Genomic DNA, 24,313 nt, shown 5'->3' with positions numbered 1-24,313 from the left:
TCGCCTCCTGGGTTCACACCATTCTCCTGCCTCAGCCTCCCGAGTAGCTGGGACTACAGGCGCCCACCACCATGCCTGGCTAATTTTTTGTATTTTTAGTAGATACAGGGTTTCACCGTGTTAGCCAGGATGGTCTCGATCTCCTGACCATGTGATCCACCCGCCTCGGCCTCCCAAAGTGCTGGGATTACAGGCATGAGCCACCACGCCCAGCCTATTTAGCACAACTTTCAAAGGAGCATTTAAAGTCTGTCGTATAACTGGCCAGGCCTGGTCGCTCAAGCCTGTAATCCCAGCACTTTGGGAGGCCGAGGCGAGCAGGTCACTTGAGGCCAGGAGTTTAAGGCCAGGCTGGCCAACACAGTAAAACCCCATCTCTACTAAAAATACAAAAATTAGCTGGGTGTGGTGGGTGCCTGTAATCCCAACTACTTGGGAGGCTGAGGCAAGAGAATTGTTTGAACCTGGGAGGCAGAGGTTTCAGTGAGTCGAGATCATGCCACTGCACTCCAACCTGGGCTACAGAGCGAGACTTCATCTCTAAAATAAAATAAAGAAAAAAAAGTCTGTTGTATAATATAGCATTTACAGTATTATCTGCTATAAGAGCCTATCATGAGGGATAAATTTCCAATTATTGCTTCATTTATCCAAACCATGGGAAAAGAAACCTAACAAAAGATGCCCATTTGGAAGAGTGAAGGCTTCCTATTAATTTTCTCCATAACCGAGGGCAGCAATGTTCTCTTTAACCTATGATGTAGGTTAAGAGGAGGGTATCAATGTTCTGTTTCTGACTGATTATGAGACAACAAATGTACCATGAACATTTCTTACTTACACTGGCCCTTCATCTTCTATCTATCAAAGCATAAAGTTGTCTATGTATATAAGGCTGGCTTCAATATCTTTCACAAAATAAAAGTATACCCCATGAGTCCACACAACCATCTCCTTTTTCACTTTTATTGTTCGTAGAAGTGTAAGCAAGGAAAAAAAATAGAAAGGTAAGAGTCTTATGATAACAGAGAAGTCTCGATTCTTGATCTGGTGAAAAAGCTACCCACATCAATGGTGTCATCTTCTTCTGGGGAGAAATTTTCCTGGTGAGCTTTAACCTTAAGGTTTCCAGTGGCAGTACAGTAAGAATGTGGAGGGGACCTTCTGAGTTGTGAGGTCATGAACCCAAGGTTCAAGGTCTCAAAGTTTTGCTACAATGTGATGGCAAAGGCCAACTCTGATGTTGTTCTCAGAAAATTCAGTCTTCAGGTTCTAGATTGTCCTCAGTCAGATCACCATGTAAAGCTTTCTTTACCTTGTGAAAATACATCTTGACATAGTGCATTAAGGCTTTGCAGCACTTAGTTATGTCAGAGATTATTAGTGGAAGATACATGAGACTGTATTATTAGGGGGATAGGCCTTTCAATGACATAATAAAGGTGTCAACTTATGTTTTACACCAGAAGTGGATCTGATTGTCATTAATCTGCAATACCTTTGACCAAAACAATTCAGTCAATTCAGCTAGCTTTGCCCAGTACTATAGTATCTATAATACCTTATTCATCTGTTCTATAACTTGTCCAGTGAAATAAGTATCCTATCTCTGGCTATTTCTCCAGGAATAATCTTTTAGCTACTGTTATAACATCAGCCCTCATGCATGGGAAAGGTTTTATACAACCAGAAAACATGCACTGAAAATGTCTTCCCCCAGGTACTAAGGGAGGAGACCACCTCTCATATTATCTTATGCCCAATTTCTGCCTCCAAAGAAAGAAGAAGTAAAAACTAAAAGGCAGAAATGAAATCCACAGACATACAGCCTGGTGCCACGCCCTGGGCCTGGTAGTTAAAGATCGACCCCTGACCTAATCGGTTATGTTATCTATAAATTACAGACATTGTATGGAAAAGCACTGTGAAAATCCCTGTCCTGCTCTGTTCCGTTCTAATTACTGGTGTATGCAGCCCCCAGTCACGTACCCCCTGCTTGCTCAATCGATCACTACGCTCTCACGCGGACCCCCTAGAGTTGTAAGCCCTTAAGAGGGACAGGAATTGCTCACTCAGAGAGCTCGGTTTTTCAGATGTGAGTCTTGCCAACCCTCCTGGCCGAATAAAGCCCTTCCTTCTTTAACTCGGTGTCTGAGGGGTTTTGTCTATGGCTCGTCCTGCTACAGCACCTTCACTAATGTCTTCCCCCAGGTACCTTCGCTAATGTCTTCCCCCAGGTACCTTCCCTAATGTCTTCCCCTATATGCCATTTAGCCACATGGCACCCAGGAGGACTATGAAGGGCAGTGCTTGTCTAAGTCCTGAATTTCCATGCCTGATGTAGAAGTCAGGACAGAAAACAGCTGTGAGGAGGATGCCTGGAGGATACAACCCCTCCCAGAATAGCCAGGAGGCAAATCTGGGCCAGGGAAGAAGGGGTCATGTTGGGCTTGATTCTGGCTTGTAGCTGCTGTTCTAGGAACTGAGAACTTAGCTCCAGGCCTCACCATGGCCATCTGTCCAGATCACTGAATCCAGACTCTCAAAACCAAACTGTAAGCTCATAGTCAAATCAAACAAGTACCTACTTATATTTAACTGACAATTTTGAAACCATATTTTGCCAACAATTTGAAAACTAGTTTTATTTACCAAATTGTATCACATACACTTATCATATATAGTAGACATATGAACACAGGCAGAAGCAGATCTTCTAGCTTTCATAAAGCTAGTTTATAAATAATTTTTCCTTTCTCTCTTTAGACTATCCCGCTTTCAGTCACATGCTTCATTGCCCTAAGCAACTGCCAGCCAGGCAACTCCAAATCTGTACTTCTAAAGGGCCAACTCCCAGGCCAAACAAGAAAATCTGTATTTCAAAAGCACAGAGCTGACTTTAGACCTAAATATTGTATCATCAGCTCAAACCAAAGAAAAAATAGTGGAAGTAAAAGTTCAGTTAAGACAAGATAGTCCAAAAAGCACTTTAAAAAAGGTTTGATTTGTTACGTAAATTGAAAACAATGGCAAGTTTCTAATGTACATAGGCAGATATCCTTAAAAATGGAGATTTCCTTTATAAATGTAGACACCTTTTACGAAAAGGTTTAAAGATAGCCAGTTAAATTCCAGAAAGGCATATTTTAGTTCCATAGGTGTTCTTTTTAACTTAACTACTGTTTCTTAGCTAAAATTACTGAGTTCAGCATGGAGCCCATTAAGGAATAGGGCAAAGAAAGCATTTTCCATGACTGGATTCAGCATGGATTGCTGTGAGAAAGAAGCAAGCCTACTATACCGGAGGTCTTATCTTTTGTAAACACTTTAGGATAGCTTTCTTTTTGCCTTTGGGGCAGAATAATAACTAAACCAAAAGGTTAACAGATATTTTCTTATCAATTAGTCACTTAAACTTTTTATTTGCTGTTTATAAAAAGTCTTTTAAAAAACAGTAAAGATATTAAAATCTTTTTAGAAGATTCTGCCTATGAATAGGCATCCCTAGATAAGACTAATTCAAGAATTTTCGTTTTCTTTTTCTTTTCTTTTCTTTTTTTTTTTTTTTTTTTTTTTTTTTTTGAGATGGAATCTCACTCTGTTGCCCAGGCTGGAGTGCAGTGGCAAGATCCTGGGGTTCAAGTAATTCTCTTGCCTCAGCCTCCCAAGTAGCTGGGACTACAGTTGCCCACTATCACTCCTGCCTAATTTTTGTATTTTTAGTAGAGATGAGGTTTCACCATGTTAGCCAGGCTGGTCTCAAACTCCTGACCTTAAGTGATCCGCCTGCCTCGGCCTCTCAAAGTGCTGAGATTACAGGCGTGAGCCACCGCACCTGGCCAGGAATTCTCATTTTCAGATGCACTGCTTAAAGTGTGGTGTTATTCATTTGGAACATTCCATTCTAATTTTAAATTACCTTTAGTAAGATTTTACCACTTCTATAAGTGTTTGCTGCTTCCAGAGTCTGATATTTATACATGCAAATGTAGGCATAACTGGAAGGTGGATTATTCAGTTCTTTAGAAACTAAGGATCTCCTTTTTACTTTACATCTTGGCTTTGGCTATCAGATCTCCTTGATCAACTTAGTCAATGATTTTTTCCTACCTAAGCACCCAAAAAGAGAAAAGTGCAAGGAAGGGGTAGAACACAAAAATCCCTGTGAATTTCCAAAAGCTGAAATTTATACCTTCTGCAATATTTCCACTTATTGTCAGTTTCTGTCTGACTGGGTCAGACATAAGAGGCCTCTAACTGGATCCAAGCCAGTTAATGTCAGATCCAACATGATTCTGCATCCAGTCCAGTTTCTGTTGTGTTTTCTGAACCCAGTTCAGATAAAAAAATTTGCTCAAACAAACTCAGAGAGCTAAAAACAAATCTGTGGAGCTTTGGAATCTGAGAGAGAATACCATGATCCCCAGTTGCTGTGAGAGAGCAGTGGCCATAGTGGGCCTGGCAGGTACCTCACTTGGTCACATGTTGCTCCTGGGCATCAGGGGAAGCTCTACTTCAGGTCCCACTTCTGACACCACCTGTTAAAAGAAAAACCTTATGCAAATTAAATTGAGCAAAGAATGATTTGTGAATTAGGAAGACTCCTGAGCCAGAGTAGGCTCAGAGACTCCAGCACAGCCATGTGGTGGAAGAAGATTTATGGACAGAAAAAGATAACTGATGTACAGAAAACAGAAATGAGGTACAGAAATAGCCAGATTGGTTCCAGACCAGCATTTGCATTATTGAACACAGTTTGAACAGTTGGCTGCCTTTGATTGGCCAAAACTTAGTGATTGACACAAGAGTAGACTACAGTCTGTTTACACATCCAATTAGGTTACAGTTCACTATGTCTGGAAAAACCTTTAGGCTGAACTTAAAATATGTAAGAAAGTAGCTTTGGGCTAAACCTAATTTAACAACATGTGTATGTATGTGTGTATATAACTGTGTAAATGGATAGGTATGTGCATGCATGAGTGTGTACACATATGGGTGTGTGCATATGTAGTTGTGTACATATATAAATGTGTATGCATAAGCATGTACATGTAGATGTATGTATTGTATAGGCATGTATAGCTATGTGCATGTATGATATATGTATAAGTTATGCATATGTACATGTATAGTCACATGCATGAATAGGTATGTATAGGCATGTACAGGTGTGTATATGTAGATGTGTGTACATGTGTAAGCATGCACATGTATGGGTGTATGCATGTTTGAGTGTATGCATGCATAGATGTGTATACATATGGGTGTGTACATGCACATTTGTATACATGTATCAGTATGTTTATAGGTGTACACAAAAGTGTATACATATGGGTGTGTACATGCATGTATAGATATATACATGTCCCAGATACACATAAGTGTACACATGTATAGGTGTGTGCATATATAGGCGGAAAATGCTTGCCTTTACTACTCATTGCTTTTTTTTTTTTTTTTTTGCTTTTCTCTTTTCCTAAAGTGGCCTATCAAGTAATGCTTTCAAATTGAGTACTTGTGTAAAGTATTCTTCAAATGGTATTTTATACTTAAGTATGTTTTTCCCGCTGAACAGTGAAGAGCATCTTACTTGCACAGGATTCCTGGACTGTGGTCTTTCCCATTCTTTGCCAGTGTTCCTTTCCTGATTTCTAGTTTCTTGTATTGCAATTGGAAGCATAGGTGCGATAAGTGCCAGTCTGGATTTTTTCCCCTGCTTAAATAGGTGTCTCTAATTCTTTTTTAATGGGATTCTGTAAGATCTTTTGTTCAGAATTAGAGCAGAATATTCTTCGATGTAACTTTCCTTATCAATCCAGTGTCAAACTTAGGGAACAATTTCAATTCATAGATTTGCATATTTCTTCAACAAGGGGAAATTTATAGCATGTATTTTCTTAATTACTGTTAATTACTGTATATCTGTATGCATCCTCCAAATATTTTTTTTCCTTCTGAAACATTCTTTATTTGAGCATTAGGTCTACCCTCCAAATCTCTTTTCTTTTCCTTCATATTACTGTCTTTTATATTTTTGCTAAATGCTCTGATATATTTTTTGCACATGACCACTTATATCAAATTCACTAATCAGTCTCAACAGAGATCAACCTCCTTTTAAATTTATCTATTTAACTTCTTAGTTCCAACATCATCTGATCATCTGTTTAAGTTTTAGGACATCATTTTCTGCAGCATCAGAAATGCCCTAACTGCTTGTATTATTATTATTTATTATTGTTACTATTTTAAACAGATGTTCTTTTGTCATCTCCGTCTCTTGGGTCATGTTTTCACTGAGAAAGTGGCTCCTCTTTCTGATGACTGTTCAGGACCCTTTCATGGACAGTGACTTTTTTATCTTGGCTCAAGTTGTCAAGGTTATCTCCATGGCAGAAACCTAGCAGAAGGAGACAGGTTCACTGGGCTGGGCTATGACATCAGCCCCCTGTAGGCTAAAGCATGAAGACAACCCACTTATTCAGTTCATTCTTGGCCTTCTGAGAAATGGAGACACACCACACGCTCTGAGGGCACAGGCTCTCGGCCTGAAATCTGAACATGAAGTCCTTTCAGAGGTGAGCTGCTCTGAGTCCTCAGTTGGGCAGGGCTGGGCATGGTTCCCCCAGGGCTGCAGCCTTCAGGAGGATTGTGTGCTGCATTCTTCCCCAGGGTTCCCCTGTCCTCTCAAGCACACTGTGGCCTCTATGTTCCTACGCCACTTGCCCAGGGGAGGCCTGTCCCCTGGGGTTGTTGGGGAGGGGAAGAAGGCCCATCTTTGGGGTGCTCATCTTCAGGGCACCGTGCTCCCGAATCCCTGTGAGCTCAGTGTCCGCGTGCTGCATTGAGCGTCCTGTGATGAGGACCTCATGCTGGGGCCAGGGGAGACCGTTCCTCCTGTCTTTGGTTGAGGTGCATGCTGATCAAGGCCTGAGCTCTTCAGGGAGAGCACAGACATGTGAGCTTTCCTGTTTGACAGCATTAATCAGCATATTTGGTTTTTCAAGGTCACAGAAGATCCTGTTTAATCATTTTTTTACACACTATTGTGGGGGCCAGGAATGTACCGACACAAGGTCTGAGAAAACCAGTTTTGATCTGAAGCTGGAATTCAGTTCTAAAACTGATTTCTTTGAAGATGAAAAAGCTCTTAGAAGGATCCTCAGGATTATTGTAAGTAAAAAGCAAAACTGGTGCTACCTGTTTACTGTTTCATCCAGCCCCCTCCCGTCTTTTAGCCTGTTAAGAGAGAAGATGAAATCCCATGGGCTCTGAGCCCACATCATCTGAGAATCTATTTCATTTAAAGATAATTCATTAGGTTTCATTTTTAATCTTATACTAAGATGAAACTTATCATAACAGGTTTCTATTTGGTCATTTTCTCTTTGTGGAGAAACGTGGGATAATTCTAATTCTCCTTTGGTATGACATCATGTTTATCCTGTGAAGATGGCTTTCTTTTTTATAATGAATCTTTTCTTCTGCACTAAACAGACACCCTCCACCCCAAACTCCCTAGTTCCTTCATGCTGCATGATTTAGAGTTGCTTCATTATTCTGATTTTACTTATCAGTTTTTCTTTCAGAACATTATAATTCATCAAGGTCTTTATTAAAGTGTGATGCCCAGAAATAAGATAGCTTTAAAGGTATGTTGTGGATATTGACAGAATTATCCAATCTGACATATTTCTTTCCTACTCAAAAATAAACCTACAAGCCCTCCATTAGGAAAAAAATAAAAATCATGTGGTTAATCTCCAAAAAAAGTCAGGGATCCTTTCTTCCCTAGGCATCCTATTTGTTCCACTCTGGTGTTGCCAACTTCTTTCTTTTACCTTGTGGGTTAATTTCTCTGCCCATGTTATTCTGACACATAGATTTATACTCTGTATTGGGTGTGTATACTGACTCCGATTTTGTCAATATGAGCAAGTTGCATCTAAATATGTGTGAAAAAATATGTGCAAATGCATCCGAAGAAGCCACATCAGATACCGTCTGCTCAGATGACCTCCTTCAGGGACCACTTCTTGATATTCTCTGTATAATCACTTACCTTTGGGCCACCCAGCATTTTACTGGAAGTCATTCCAGGAATGCTGTGATTTGCACAGGAACTGCCATCAGCAGTACCAGAGAATGTGGAAACATGGCAGAGGCAAGCCAGGAGTTCTGTGCTGCTTCTGTGTATACTCTTGCCTCAGGTGGACGGATGTCTTTGGTACAAGATATGTAGGATAAAACCAGTATACATATAACTTAGTCCATTAATACAGCACTCTGGAAGGATTAATACTGGTAAGGATAATGAGACTATGTTCTGATTCAAATAATGGGATATTCTGGCCAAAGATTATGTTGCTTGTTGTCCGTGAGGAGGGGTTTTTATTTTTCTGGGTACCTGAGAAAATGCTATTCCATTGACAGTGTCCAAATTATGTCAAAACAACTTATAAGTTGACTCAGAGCTTATATAAACAGTAGGGTGGTTTGGGGGATAATTATCAGATGAATCAGCTGCTTGATTGGAGTTTTTGTTCTTTTAGCCAGCAGAAACATAATAATTCAGTGCTGTAGGTAAGGTCTAGGAAACAGTAAGTGCCCACTGAAAATATTAAGAAAAGATGAGGAACCAAGAGAGCTCCGACAGAGCCTAGCTGCTGAAGTGATAAGCAGCAAGTGTTCGAAATGTCGTTTGATTTGATTTGCTTTTAAAGAAAGGGGAAAAGGGAAACCTCATGAGACAAATGCTAAATTTGTAGTTATCAAAAGATCACAGTAACCAAGATGGATAAATGAATGACTATAAGGAGAAAGCCAAGAATCTTATTTTACCAGTATAAAAGATAAAGCAAAAATTTTCAAATTTTCTTTGAGATTTAATATTTTATGTCACTTAACATACTTTATAGAACATTTCACATTAAATTCCTAGGTTCTTTTCTTTCCTTAGCTATCTTAGGTATAGATTTTCCTTTTTTTTTTTTTTATTCTTTTTTTGAGATGGAGTTTCACTCTTATCACCACTGGAGTGCGATGGCGCAATCTCAACTCACTGCAACCTCCACCTCCCGGGTTCAAGCGATTCTCCTGCCTCAGCCTCCTGAGTAGCTGAGATTACAGGCGCCCGCCACCACACCCAGCTAATTTTTGTATTTTTAGTAGAGATGGGGTTTCACCATGTTGGCCAGGCTGGTCTGAAACTCCCAGCCTCAGGTGATCTGCCCGCCTCGGCCTCCCAAAGTGCTGGGATTACAGGCGTGGGCCACCGCGCCCAGCCAGTTATAGATTTTTGAAGCTGGAGGTGACCTAAGAGAGTATTTGACTGAGAAACAAGACCAAAAAAACCAACACTTCATCTTAAGATTAGGAAGCAAAAGTTGGAAAGGTTTAAGTAATTTGCTCTCAGTTATTTATTAGCAGACCTAGGGATAGAGCTCAGACTCCCCATTGCCAAGTCCATTTCTTTTCCTCACCCCACCATGTCACCTCATCGCTAGTTTTCCTTTCCTTATACTCTCTATAATTTTCTCCAGATCTTTTTCATCAGGAGTAAACATAGGAACTCTTCTTTAGCTGGGTGGCCTTCTTTTTTAGAATCCTGTGCTAAAAAATTGCAAATACAACAATCTTGACATTTTAACATCAAATTAATTTTCAGTGTCAGCTAATCAATAGATCAAGAGTCTTTGCATAATACTGTAGGCCTTACAGATGCAATTAAATAATATTCACAAGTTCTTACTACCAAGCTACTAATTTCAGCAAACTCTACAATTGACACATTTGTTTGTGTCATAAATCAGTCAAAACTCTACTGATAAAATTGACTTTGCATAGAGCAGAAAGCATTCTCTTCAATATAGAACAGAAAATGATTTACTCTCATTTATTTTAGAAATTAAAAACTTACACCTAAGGCAGGTGGGATGTTTCCTAAGACAAGATAAGTGACGTATTAAGACACTATACCACTCGATTAAATAAAACTTCCTTCAAATAAAACAATTGCACAAAGAGTCAACAGATGTATATTTTCTACCGGGATTTATTGAACCATCTGGTCTTGTAATTTCCAGCTGCATACTTCACATTAAGTTCTGTCTTTAAAGCATCAAGTAATTGTAAATACAGTATATTTTATGTACAAATGTAAATATATTTAGGTTTGCTCATGACTTTCTTTCAAATAAATTGTGCTTATGTTTGTAAACTAATGAAAGTTTAATTTCTTTCATAAGAGACTAATTTTATTACCATCATATATCATGATGCTGTGGTTGTTTCATGCTTAACTTATAAAATGCCTTCGAAGTATTACTAAAGAAGTAAGATTTCAGCAACTCCTATAAAGCTTTAATGAAGCAATTGCATTGCAACAGTGATCTCAGGTTTGTCTTTGACAGTTTTTGCTATTTCTAATAGAACACCATAAGGACATCTCCTACTCTCCTTGGGTCTGTTAGTACCTAATGTCTTATGTGAAAAACTTGTTGAAATCAAGGTGAGAACATTACAGTAGGAAAAACGGCAAATAAGTAGCCCTGAAATGATACAAAACAGAACGAGTGTTCAGTGATAGAGATGATTAATCAAACTCTACTGATGATGTTGACTTTACATAGAGTACAAAGCATTCCCTTGAAAATAACCATCTCATAAGTTCTGAGGATAAGTTATCTTCCAAATACAGCATTCTGCATTTATTTACAATCTATTATATCACATAAGAAAGAAAAATTTTTCTATATCAGGATTAGGTAATTCATTAGCACGGTTTCACCAAGTTCCTTAATTTAAGAAAATGGTTTCTTAAATCTAGAAATTTATTTTACCATCAAAGTGCCTGTTAGTATTTTCCCATCAGATATGTTCCTCTTAGTATTTTCCCGTTAGATATGTGCCTTTTAGTAAACATGAGAACTGTCTTGTAGCTGATGACCTTCCTTTTTAGAATCTTATGCTAATGAATTACAAATGCAACAATCTTGACATTTTAACATCAATTTAAGCTAATTTTTCGTATCAGCTAATCAGTAGGATCAAGAGTGTTCGCATAATACTTTAGGCGGTGCAGGTGCAATTAAACAACATTCACAAGTCCTTGTTACCCATCTACTTATTTCAGCAAATTTTGTAATTGTCCATTTCTTTGTGCCATAATCAAATAAGTCAAAATTCTACTGATAAAATTGACTTAGCATAAGCATGATGATAAATGATAAAAATTAGAAAATTTAGAAATCCTCATTACATTTGTAATTATTAATATTGCTAAAGTATGACTGATAATTAATGAAATTTGGTTTCAAATATGTTCCCATAAAAGGCAAAATATTTAGTAAACAGGGTATATGCTCTGCAGATCACTAGGGAAAACTAACAATGTGGAGTTTAAAGGAAACATTGAAGAACAAAAATCTTAAAATCCTCATAAGACCCAAATGTGCCTGAAGTTTCAGTGCATTAAGAGAATTACTGAAAGTCGAAGACTGCTCTATCTATCCAAAAAGCAGCTTTTAACTCTATACCATTAACAAGGGCTATACATAAGCAAAATATTGAGAATGGTCAAATATAAAAGCATACATCAAAGTTAAGTCAGGCACACAGAAACGAGTGGCAATAACAATACACAGTTGAATGTAAGTAAGAAAAGCATTAACTGAAACGAAGTTTTTTTCAATCTCAATTTTGAAATAGCTTAGCATCCATTCAGCACAGCTTAACAGAATTGTGTTTGAATGTTACTAATGAGATCAATTTGTGAAAGATGTATTTCTTTGTCCCTATAAGCTAAAATTAACTTTATCTTCAAATATTCATAAAGATTCTAAAATATTGATTATATGCTAGGTCACTAGAAACACTAAAATTCCCAAAAGCAGACTTCATTATCTTTTACCACAGTGCAACTAATCTAAAATAATCAAATTTAAAAGAAAATAGCTACTTAGAATTTTTTTAGTCATTAGACCAAATAAATATTTTATCAACAAGAAGTGTAATATCTAAAAATATTAATGACAACATTATTATCAAAATTTATGGGTAATAGAGGTAAATACAGAAACAAACTTGTTGTTTTATTAAAAATGAAATAATAAAAATAAATTAACAAAACACACAGTAAGATGTTAGAGAAAAGACAGCTAAATAAATATGAATGTACTGAGAAAGCCTGAATAAAGATATAAGAGGAATTGACGAATAAATCTAATAGCTGGCTTAAAAAATAAAGGAAGGAGAAGTAGTAACTATGAGAAATTATATATTCATCTAATATTTAATATGTATTATATAGGTATAATATATACAATACATAGTAATATACACAATAACATAATAACATACTTTTTCCAATAATGACAAAGAGAGAAAAATAATGACAAAGAGAGAAAAGAGACCAAAAAAAAAAATGAAAATTAGAAGATTGTCGCCATTTTCTTTCTTGGAGTCTTGAGACATAGGAATGCTTTTTAGTTGTATACTTTTTTGTACCATTGTACTCAATAGGTAATCTTCAACACTCACTCCCCTCCCACTCTCTTACCTTTTGGAGTCTCCAGCATGTTATTCCACTCTGTCTATCCTTGTGTACCTATTGTTACCTCCCACTCATAAGTGAGAACATGTGCTATTTGCTTTTATGTTTCTGAGTTATTTCACTTAGGATGATGGCCTCAAGTTCCATCCACAATGCTGCAAAAGACATGATTTCACTCTTTTTATGGCTGAGTATTATTCCATTGTATTAGTCCATTTTCACACTGTTATAGAGGTACTACCTGAGATTGGATAATTTACAAATAAAAGAGAGTTTTTGACTCACAGTTCCACATGGCTGGGGAGGCCTCATGAAACTCACTATCATGTTGGAAGGCAAAGGAGAAGAAAGCACCTTCTTGAGAAGGTGGCAGGAGGAAGAGAGAGCAAAGGGGAAGTATCATACTTTTAAACCATCAGGTCTCGTGAGAACCCCCTCACTATCATGAGAACGGCATGGGGGAAACCAATTCCATGGTCCAATTACCTCCCACAAGGTCCCTCCCTGGACATGTGGGGCTTACAATTAGAGATGAGATTCGGATTGGGACACACAGCCAAACCATGTTATCCATGGTGTATATATACCACATTTTTTAATCCATTGATGGACTTTTAGGTTGATCTCGTGTTTTTGCTCTTTTGAGTAGAGCTGTGATAAACACATGAGTGCAGGTGCCTTTTTGAAATAACGATTTATTTTCCTTTGGGTAAATACCCCATAGTGGGATTGCTGGATCAAACAGTAGTTCTATTTTTAGCTTTTTGCAAAATCTCCATACTACAGTACATTTTTTTTTATGGTGGGAATTATCTTCCTGATTCATGAGAGCAAGTCGAGGGCAGTGTGCAGTGGATGGTTGTTGAGATGACCACACACTAATGTAACCCTGAGGAGTCACACCCTCATGTCATCCTTTTTCTTTAGTGAGAGCAGAACCTGTGACCTACTTCTAAGCAGCAGAATACAGCAAAGGTGATGCAATGTCCCTCCCATGATGAAGCTACCTCATATCAGACTCTGTCTTACTAGATGGAGGGAGAAAGATTCCCCTGCTGATTGTGAGAAAGCAAACCACTATGTTGTGGAGATAACACTTTTCTGATTTTTATTTATTATGGAGAGGGTCTCATGGAAGGGAACTGTGGGTGGCCTCCAGGTGGCCTTCAGTAACACAACCATGAGGAAGTGAGTTCTGCCAACACAGATTCTGCCCCAGATGAGATGATAATGTAGCCCCACTAACCTCTTGATTGGAGCCTCATGAGACTGAGCAAAGAACCTGCTAACCTGTGCCTGGAGTCCTGCATTCTGGCCACGGAAGGTGTGATGTGCTGCGTGTGGTAGTTTGCTTGGGATTCTGTAACAAAGCACCACAAACGGGACAGCAAGAAGTGTCTCCCTACTCCAGAGGCTGGGAGTCTAAGATCAAGTGCTGGCAGGGCTGGTTCCAACTGAGGGCTGTGTGGGAGAATGCATTCCATGCCCCTCACCGTACTTTTCGTGGTCTGCCAACATCCATTGTTTCTTGGCTTCTGCTGTATCTCTCTGATCTCTACCTTCATGTTCACACGGTATTCTATGTTCATGGCTGTGTCCACATTTCTTCTATTTATAAGGGCATTAATCATGTTGAATTAGTGGCCTATCTACTCCAGTGTGATCTCTTAACGAATTACTCTGCAACAACCCTATTTCCAAGTAAGGTTATAGTCTGAGTTACTGGGGATTAGAATTTCAACATATGAATTTTGAGGGAATACACAGCAATCCATAAAAATGCGTTTGTATCATTTTAAGCCATTGCGTTTGTAGTAACCTGTTAACACTGTGATAGATTCCTGAAACAATTGTAATAAGAAAGTGAAATACCAGTAAGAGTATGAAGAAATATTAATAGGGTGCTACTGGAACCATCTCACTTCAAAACAATTGTGGGGATAGTTGAGTATTGATTTTAATTGAGGTGAAACGTCATCTAAAGATATGATGTATTAATATACTCAGTTCCTTTATGAGAACTAGAAGCCACTTTGCTATTAATACAGGAGTTATTAAGAAATTATTTTGGGAAGTTAGCGAGGGTAAAAGTTCTCGGTGGAATTTTTCTTTAATAAAAAGCAGCCCCAAATCATTTCTTCTCTAACAAAAAGCAGTCTGAAAGGTCAGGCTGCAAGCATAGATATGCATATGTAAATACATGTGGCTAAGAGCCAAGTACATCTAAAATGGCGGTTCCCGCTCCCTTTTCCTTGTCACCACTTGTGCTGGTGTCATGGCGGCCGCCAGGTAGAAGCTGCATTTGCCGCTGGGTGCGGTGGCTCACACCTGTAATCCCAGCACTTTGGGAGGCCGAGGTGGGCGGATCACCTGAGGTCAGGAGTTCGAGAACAGCTTGGCCAACATGGTGAAACCCCGTCTCTACTGATAATACAAAAATTAGCTGGGTAGTGCGGGCCTGTAATCCCAGCTACTCAGGAGGCTGGGGCAGGAGAATCGCTTGAACCCGGGAGGCGGAGGTTGCAGTTAGCCAAGATTGCATCATCGTACTCTAGCCTGGACGACAAGAGTGAAACTCCCTTTCAAAAAAAAAAAAAAAAAGAAGCAGCTGCATTTGCTAATAAAAGACTAGGGTGGGAGGGCTAGTCTTTTCCTAGGCTATCTAAATGGCATACCTGGTCAGACCAATCCCCTGGGCCCTATGTAAATCAATCACTGCCTCCTCAAACCTCTGTACAAAATTGATTGCATTCCGTCCCAGACCAGAGACCCCATCTTGGGCGACCAGCTTTCCCAGAAGAAGGAAGCTTTTTCTCTTTCTCTTTTTTTTTTTTTTTTTTTGAGACCGAGTCTTGCTCTGTGGCGCAGGCTAGAGTGCAGTGGCGCGATTTCGGCTCACTGTAACCACTGCCTGCTGGGTTCACACCATTCTCCTGCCTCAGCCTCCTGAGTAGCTGGGACTACAGGCACCCGCCACCACGCCCGGCTGATTTTTTGGTATTTTTAGTAGAGTCAGGGTTTCACCGTGTTAGCCAGGATGGTCTCGATCTCCTGACCTCGTGATCCGCCCGCCTCGGCCTCCCAAAGTGCTGGGATTACAGGCGTGAGCCACTGCGCCCGGCCACTCTCTTCTTTTCTGTCTATTAAACTTTATGCCTCTAAACCCACTCCTCGTGTGTGTCCGTGTCCTGAATTTTTTCTCGGTAAGAGGTAAAGAACCAGGGTATATACCCCAGACAACGGAGATGTTTCATATGCAATATGAATGCATTCATTCTCAAAAGTGTCCCCCAAATTTATTGTCAGTTTTGTAAGTTTGCTTTCAGTTATTTGTACTTTTTCTCTTTTTGCAAGCAAATAAGAGGTGTTGAAAGTGTTGAAAATGAAAATCAGATATATTTTTGCCAATTTGAAAAATCAATTTTGATATATTTTAAATCTATAGAATACAGCATTGGGATACTAGTGTTCCATAGTTGCATAGTTTTGGTCAATTCATGGAAAGACATAGGATTGCCTGAGCTACTATAGCTCAATCTCCCAAACTTGACCTTGTTTATTCACCACAGACTGTCAACCCACTCCAATAAACTGCAGTATTCAGACATATTCTGAAAGCAACCTGCTGTCTTGAGAATTTTCTAATTTTCTTAAAGCATTTACTAGGCACGTGCCACAAGCAGGTGCTGAGGATTAACTGGTAGGTAGGACAAGGCCCTTCTCTTCTGCTCTTCTCAGAGAATGAGAGGAGTAAGACCCAATGTATCCAGAGAGGGCTGAGAGAGTGCAATGAGTTTACATTCGACTTGCTCTTGGCAGTTAAGAAAGGCTTCCTGGAGAAGGCTGACATGACACCTATGGCATTTGTCACTCAAGTGAGACCAAATGAAGTTGGAGCAGGATCACTGGCTGTGGATTGTGCATTAGGGAGAAATGAGACTGGAGAGGCAAGAAGGTGCTACATAGGGAAGGACCTTGTTTCACCCACTAAGAATCTAGGTCACCATTCACAAAGCAAAGGCAGGAGCAGGGTCAGGGTGGGAGCAACCAAGGCTGCCCTGAATGGGAAGATTCACACACACACACACACCCACACACACACCCACCCACCATTATGCCTCTTGAACACGAGCCATCTGGCTGTATCTTCGTCCACATCTGTTGCTGTCTTCAAACACCCTATCTGCTGTATTTCATGCCCCCATGTCATACATAGACCAGAAATTTAAGCTGATCTAAATTTAAGTCATTTAATTTTACTTTCCACACTAGACTCATCCATCCATTCATTCAGTTAACAAATAATGACCCTATTATTTGCAAGTTGCATAAGCCAGAAATCTAGGCGTTAACCTTCTTCTGTTTTCCTCATTCTTTGCTGTAGTGTTATGGCTTTTGAGTCTGACTGTCTGGATTTAAACCCTGTGTCTTCTGTTGAAAAGCTGTAGGACTTTGTACAAGATAATATAATCATTTTGTGCCTCAGGTTAACAATAGGGAAGATAATATTGAGTAGGGGTTATTGTAAAGTTTCAAATAAATAACTCATGTAAAGCCTAAGAACAGAGCTTGAAAACATGTATGTATATATACACATACACATAGATATATATGTACACATATGTATATATTTATATAAGATAAATATGCATAGGGATAAAATCAAACATCTACTATACTAACATTGCATTTAAATGTAAATGTAATGTTGTTTGCTTAAGAGCCAAACATTCAGCAATCAAGAATACTCTGCTTCTTTGGCAGTATCTAGGAATAAATAACGAAGTGAATTAAAAGAAATGATGTCAGAACTACAACATTTTACCTGTCACATTACAAGAAACCTGCCATGTCACTGCAGTCTGGTGGGTTGTTCCTGTTCAGGTGTACTCATCTCTGTATACCTGCAATGTTATATACATGATTCCTTGCTTTTTGGGTTTTATTTATATGACCTTGAACAATCTATTGGTGCTTTAAAGTAAATAAATTCTAAAGCTTTATCTTTCTAAAAAATAATGAAAGACCATAGATGATGAGAATTTATCTGCAGAGCCTTTTCTCTATATTTTTTCCTTTTTATATGAGAATTGGAAAGAAAGATATTTGGCTTAGCTGGAGATGCTGCATCGTAGTGGGGAGAATACTTGCAGCCTATTGAAAATCAGGAATCATGCCTTATCTATTTTTATTTTCTCTACAGTGCCTAGCCTAATACCTTAATTCAGTAAGATCTCCATAAATATTTATTGACAAAAGCTGTGTGCTTTTTAGAAATAGAAAGACTGAGTTTCATTTTATGATTGAAGTTTACTTTCTTTAGTTGTATTCTTCATAAATATTTCTCATTTTTTTTTACTCAGAGCTGCAAATATTTATGCATTATTAATTATCAGTAAAGAACTAAGTTGAGGTAACAGCATAACAGTAGGGGAAAATAAGCACCTGTGGGTCCCTTAGTATAATGTACAACTTTATCTAGAATGTCTTGACTTCATCGTTATGAAAGTAGCAATAGGTCGGGCGTGGTGGCTTATGCCAGTAATCTCAGCACTTTGGGAGGCCGAGGCATGAGCCACTGCACCCGGCCTCCAGAAATTTTTTATCCAATTATGGTAATATACAACAATATGATAATTAACCTGTAAACCTTATAAGAAGCTTGGATTTTCTTCAGTGAACGGTGTTTGGATTTTATAAATAAAGACATTTTTAATTGAAAACAACAGGTAGAAGTAGAAATAAAAAAGAAAACAAGTTAAAACCATAACCAGTAACAACCATAACCAGTATTCTAGACAATGTCACTGTGGTAATTTTGGGATGTTTTCATTTTAGTTTATTTCTAGTATGTTTTAATATCAGTGAGTTCATATGTATAGGTTTTACTCTTATTTTGTTTAGTGTTACAGCATTTGCAGTTTGTTGTGTTATTTTAAAAATCATCCTAAATTTCATATTCATGTTTGCTTAATAACCTTTCATGTCGTATTCCTCTTGAATTTAATTTACATATGATAAGGTGAAGATGTAAGTGGTTTTCACTTTCTCTTCTTTTAAGAATAACTTGCTAGCTGCCCAGAACAAAAGTACTCTCTCCCTATTTTCCAATTTGTGCTGCCTAATATAATGTGTTAAGTTCGATTGCATGGTAAGATACTCTCAGGTTGTTATCCTGTTTTATTTTTTCAGGTATTTTCCCACCAATATTAAGAATTTTTATTTTTGAACTTCATACATAGTAGTTTTACTATCTGGGAATGTTGATTCCTACATCATTCTTTTTCATTTTCAAAATATCTTAGTTTCCACACCATCTGTTTTCATATGAAATTTTAGATAGTGTATTAGGCAGTTTTTGCATTGCTATAAAAAATACCCAAGACTGGGTAATTTGTAAAGAAAAGCGGTTGAATGGGCTCACAGTTCTGTAGGCCATACTGGAAGCCTGGCGCAAGTATCTGCTCAGCTTCTAAGGAGCCCTCAGGGAGCTTTCACTCATGGCCAAGGCAAAAGGGAGCAGGAGGCAGGGCACATGACTTGAGCGGGAGCAAGAGAGTAGGGGAGGTCCCATGCACTTGTAAACAACAGATCTCCAAGAACTCACTCACTATGGCAGGAACAGCACAAAGACATGAGGGAGCCGCTCCCACATCCAGATACTTCCCACCAGGCTCCACCAACCCTGGGAATTACATCTCAACAGGAGGTTTGAGGGGGACATCCATACTATATCAGAGATCACTTTTTAAAGTTCCGTATTTATTTGCAACAAGTTTTTCATGTTATTCTCATATCTTTTTGATTGTGATAAAAACACATAACATAAAACTTACCATTTTAACCACTTGGAGGACACTGTACAGTTGTGCAACAGAGGGTATCTTAAAAAACAAATCCCTAGTGGGTATCAGGTGTGCCTGAGACACTTTGAGGAGTTGCCAAATTTCAAGCATTCCACCCAGGACTCTCCTGCTTCTTTCTTCATTGTGCCAAGTCCTTAGTGAATAAAAGATGCCGTGCAATCCATGCACTTACTAAGATTCAACATCACTCTCCCTGGGGCTCCTCCAGAAGTTCTGCAGACTGCCTTGCAACCCACTTGCTGCTGCAAAACAGAGATTCAGTGACATGCAAAAGCAGGTGTCTGAGACTGTGGTCATCCAGCAAAATGGAACAGACTAAATGAGTCTCTCTCACTCTCGCTGTCTACTCTTTCTTCTTCATACTCTTGCCCTCTCTGACTGTTAAAGAAATGATCTAGATGAGATCATGACATCCCATCTCACATGATGCTATTGTGGTTACTTCTTTCCCCACAGACTGTAGGAGTAGAGGACAGTTCAGAGCAGTGACACAAGAATCTCAAAAGAAACGCTCAGCTCAATACATCTATCCTGATGATAAAGATATGGAGTTAAGTCATCTAAGAAATAGGTATGTATAGAAATATCTCATTTCTTTAGGCAACTTACTACAGATTTGCTTCAAACCTACAATTTGTTTTATCTTTTTTAATAGAGATGCAGTTAACTTATTTACATATAGGATGAATCACATGAAAAGGAGCAAACACAGAATGAATTCTGTGATGTGTTTGAGTTCCATTTCACTCTGCAATAGCCCAGCCAGAGCGTATTTGGCAATGAATTTTTCTCAATAGAGTGCAGAAAACTACGTGTATTAGATGCTAGTTTTGATCCCTTAAATGACATTATGAGTTGATATTCAGATTCTTTTTGAAAATATAAAACAGCATATTGTTTGTGAGAAAGATAATAGTATCTATTTAAGTTAATTCATGTTAAGTTGATTTGAATTCATGAATAATATATGGCAAGCAAGGCTTGATTTGTGACCAAGATGGAATATTTTTGAACTCTTAGAAAATTGAGAAATGTCAATCTTATTCCTTTGAAATCCCTTAGGACTTCTGTTGTGTAGCTTGCATATTAGCTTGATACAAAGTGTTGCTTTAAAAAGTTTCTCCCTACCATTGACTTGGAAGCTTCTGAAAGCAGAAACACTACCTTGGGCATAGATATGTCCAGTAGCCCCTTTTCATTGAATAAGGAGTCAGTACATACTTTTGAAATTAAGTTACCAAAATAAGCATTGCAATTCACAGCTTCATAGGCCATGCAGCTTCTTTCAAGGAACCATATATCCTATTTTTGTTGTCCATAGCTGCCTTCTAAGTAGTATAATTTAGTCAAATTCAAAATCCATGTTTGGCATCCATTTCTTCAATTACAGTTGTAAACTTGAACAATATATGGGCCCTGTACTCTAATATTTAAAATTGAGGAGAGGAGATAGTGTTGTTGGACAAGAAATGTGAAGGCTTTAGAGTCAGGCATATGGATTCAAATCCTGTTTCTACTGCTTCATAACTATGCATGTTATATAAAATTTCCAAATCTCCATTTCCTCTGCTGTAAAATGGGCATGTAATACCTACTTTACAGGATTATTGTTTTAACTTGAGGATACGTATGTAAAGCACTGAATACTAATATAGTACCTAGCATTTTACAGGCATTCTATAACACACATTCTGTAATGACACATGCTGTTGTAGTGTTCACTGCATGCCAAACATTCTTTTAAGCATCAAACAAATATTAACTCACTTAACGAAAGTGCTTATATGAGTACTGATGTGAAATCCAATCATGGAGTGAGTAGTGCAGAACAAGGGGTGATTAATTCTTATTGGGGACCTTTGACAGGGTAGACAGAGGAGGGATCTAGACGGATAAGCTAAGATTTTGATAGCATTTAGGGGAGTCCAAGTCTGAAAGAACAACATGAACAAAGGGAAGTGAGGTGTGTTTGGAGAACGGTACAACTCATGTGTCTAAATGAGTTGGTCTCAAATATTCAGGAAGCTGAGGTGGGAGCATTGCCTGAGGCCAGGAGTTCGAGACCAGCCTGGGCCACAAAGTGAGACTCCATCTCTAAAAAAGTTTTTTTTTTTTTTTTTTTTTTACTTAAAAAATTAGCTGGGCATGGTAGCATACACCAGTAGTCCCTGCTACTAGGCAGGCTGAGGCAGGAAAATGTCTGGATCTAAGAAGTTTGAGACTCCCATGAATTATGATCATGGGACTATACTCCACCCTGAGTGATAGAGTGAGACTGTTTATAGACCTCTATAAAAAACAAACAAAAACCCCCAAATGAATGAATGAATGAGTTGGTGTGTTCAATAACTAGGAATGAAGAGCATTCTTCCAGAATGTTCTGAAAGAAGGTTGAGGCAAAGAGTGAAGAGCTGTAAATTCCAGGGTAAGGAAATGAAATACATATTTTGTGTTCCTGGAGCTAATCCCTGCAAGGTAATTAGAACTCTGATCAGGAGTTGGAGTCCTAGTGAGAACCATTTTTAAATAATTTGAGTGTTGGAAACATTCACTTGGCCCTTTTATTTGGCATTTCATCTGTTTTTCCATTGATTCAGGTGAAGCATTTTACCAGTGTGTCATCAGAAGTGGGTACCGGACTCACATATTGCAGGGCAATTTCCCTTGTTTTATAAGATGGTGATGGGGATCAGTCCCTTCCAGTGGTGTCCACAAGCACAGGCATGGATAACAACACCCATTACTACGTTCTGTCCTTTTCTACAGCCACACCAAGGTTTTACCACAAAGATTCATTTTGCTTGTTTTTGAGATAAAATTAACTTATTATCAAAACACTTAATACTCTGGGTGGCCCCACTGAAGCCCAGCTCAGATGTTGCCTCAGCTAAAGATTGGTTAATTTTATTTTTAGCCTCCTGCCAATCTTATCAAACTTTTACTCAAACATACACCTTACAATTATGAGTTCAGTTTATCATTAATCTGACAATAAAAAGGTAAGAAGAGCTCTGATTTGTTTTGTTTTATAACAACACACGCTTTAGTGATCCTTTATAGATTGTTTCTGTTGTGCTTAAATGTACCACAGTTGTTTAGACCAGAGGAGGTCAAATTCCCTCGACCAACATGCACAGATAACTGCGGTTATAATGTCACTTCTTGTTTTCTCTGTGTGCCCATTTTACTTGCACTTATGCTCTCTATCTTTTCTTTCTTCTGTCTTGGTCACAAATTAAAGCTAGCTTTCAATACTGTATCCAAGAGTCTTTTTTGATAAGCAATATGTTGAGTTTTATGTTTTTGGTAAGAATCCGAAATATAGCAACATTCACAGTGTCTTGGGTTTTTGTCTTTCATTTTTTGCAATAACGTTCCTACCTGGGCTCCTTGCCTCTCTTCTATCCTTCCAAATTGTCTAAAATGTAAATCTGATCATTCTTTAAATTACCCACCACTCTCTATGGATGGAAAATAGACTGTGTACTGGTTAACAGCAAGGCCTTTTTTTTTTTTTTTTTTTTGAATCCTAATCTGCATCCCAGCTGTGCAGTTTAACAGCTCTACATACTGTGGACATGTTAACAACTTTCTAAGCTGCAGTATTCTTACCTGAAACACAAGCTAGTTAAAGTGTCTTATAGAACTACTAGGCAGTTAAGTGACACAGAGTGCACGCTAGCACTTCGACTCCTGCCTGTGCAGAGCAGGCGCTAACTACATGGACCTGACATGGGATTCTCTTTACACAGCTTCCCAGACTCATTACTGCTCTGCTCCCAGCGGAAGGCATTGCCTTCTTACTTATTTATGCATTCATGTTTGTTTGAGATGATCGGGGATTTTATTCTTCATATTGTGTGCTTTTCAGAGATTTCTAAATTTTTTTAATCAGAAATCAATAATGCAAAGTAATTTTTGAGATAAAAGAATCATTTTTCCTGATTAACTTAAGTGGTATTTTTTTCTTCTGAACTTCTGCTTAAACAATATTTTTCTAAAATAACATGTGCTACCTTTACTATGGAAAAAACCTATTTGTAAATGAAATAATAAACTAAAAATATAAATATGTTAAAAGTTTATTCTTATGAATATAGGTCATCCCTCCCCTATTTTTTAATTGAGTACTGATGATTTTTCTCTTATACTTTACTGCATTTTGCAAATCTTCTTAAATAGCATATACTATTTTTTATGGGTAAAACCTTATTTTTTATTTATTTTATTTTACTTTATTAATTTTATTTTATTGTGATAAGAACACAACATGAGATCATACCTCTTAACACATTTGTCAGTGTACAATACAGTATTGTTCATCTGTCCATTGATGGACACTTATATTGTTTCCATATTGTGCTAATTATGAATAATGTTGCAGGTAACATGGGAGTGCAGACATCTCTTTTATATCCTCATTTCAATTATTTTGGCTGTATACCCAGGAGTGGGATTGCTAGATGAAATGGTAGTTCCATGTTGCTTTTTGAGGAGTCTCCATACTGTTTTCCACAGTGGCTACTCCAACCCACATTTCCACCAACGTTATATAATCCTCACTAACACTTTTGTTATCTTTTGTTTTTTGGTAATAGTCATCCTAACAGGTGTGAGGTGCTATGTCATTGTAGTTCTAGAGGACATTATGCTAAGTGAAATTAGCCAGTCACAAAAGGAAGATATTGCATGATTCTGTTTATATGAGGTATCTAAAATAGTTGGATTCTTAGTGGCAGAGAATAGAATGGTGGTTGCCAGGGGCTAGGAGGAGGAAGAAATGGAGAATTGTTGCTCAGTGAGTAAAGAGTTTTACTTATGCAAGACAAATAAGTTCTAGAGATTCTCTGCACAACCTAGTACCCATAGTTAATAAGTGGTACTGCACACT

The 24,313-nt window shown here is 38.2% G+C and overlaps 1 protein-coding gene across 2 annotated transcripts in view; it reads left to right on the top strand.

Moving 5' to 3' along the window:
• PXDNL (peroxidasin like) overlaps window positions 1-24,313 on the top strand; it is a 330,955-nt gene that overhangs the window by 284,724 nt on the left and 21,918 nt on the right. For both annotated transcript variants that reach the window (XM_030795454.1, XM_030795455.1), the window contains one exon: window positions 19,879-19,993. In XM_030795454.1, coding sequence (XP_030651314.1) covers window positions 19,879-19,993 — 115 coding nt within the window. The remainder of the gene's footprint in view (window positions 1-19,878; window positions 19,994-24,313) is intronic.

Source organism: Nomascus leucogenys, chromosome 16, assembly GCF_006542625.1.
Source record: "Nomascus leucogenys isolate Asia chromosome 16, Asia_NLE_v1, whole genome shotgun sequence".
Classification (NCBI taxonomy): domain Eukaryota; kingdom Metazoa; phylum Chordata; class Mammalia; order Primates; family Hylobatidae; genus Nomascus; species Nomascus leucogenys.
This window is presented reverse-complemented; position numbering and strand designations above follow the sequence as displayed.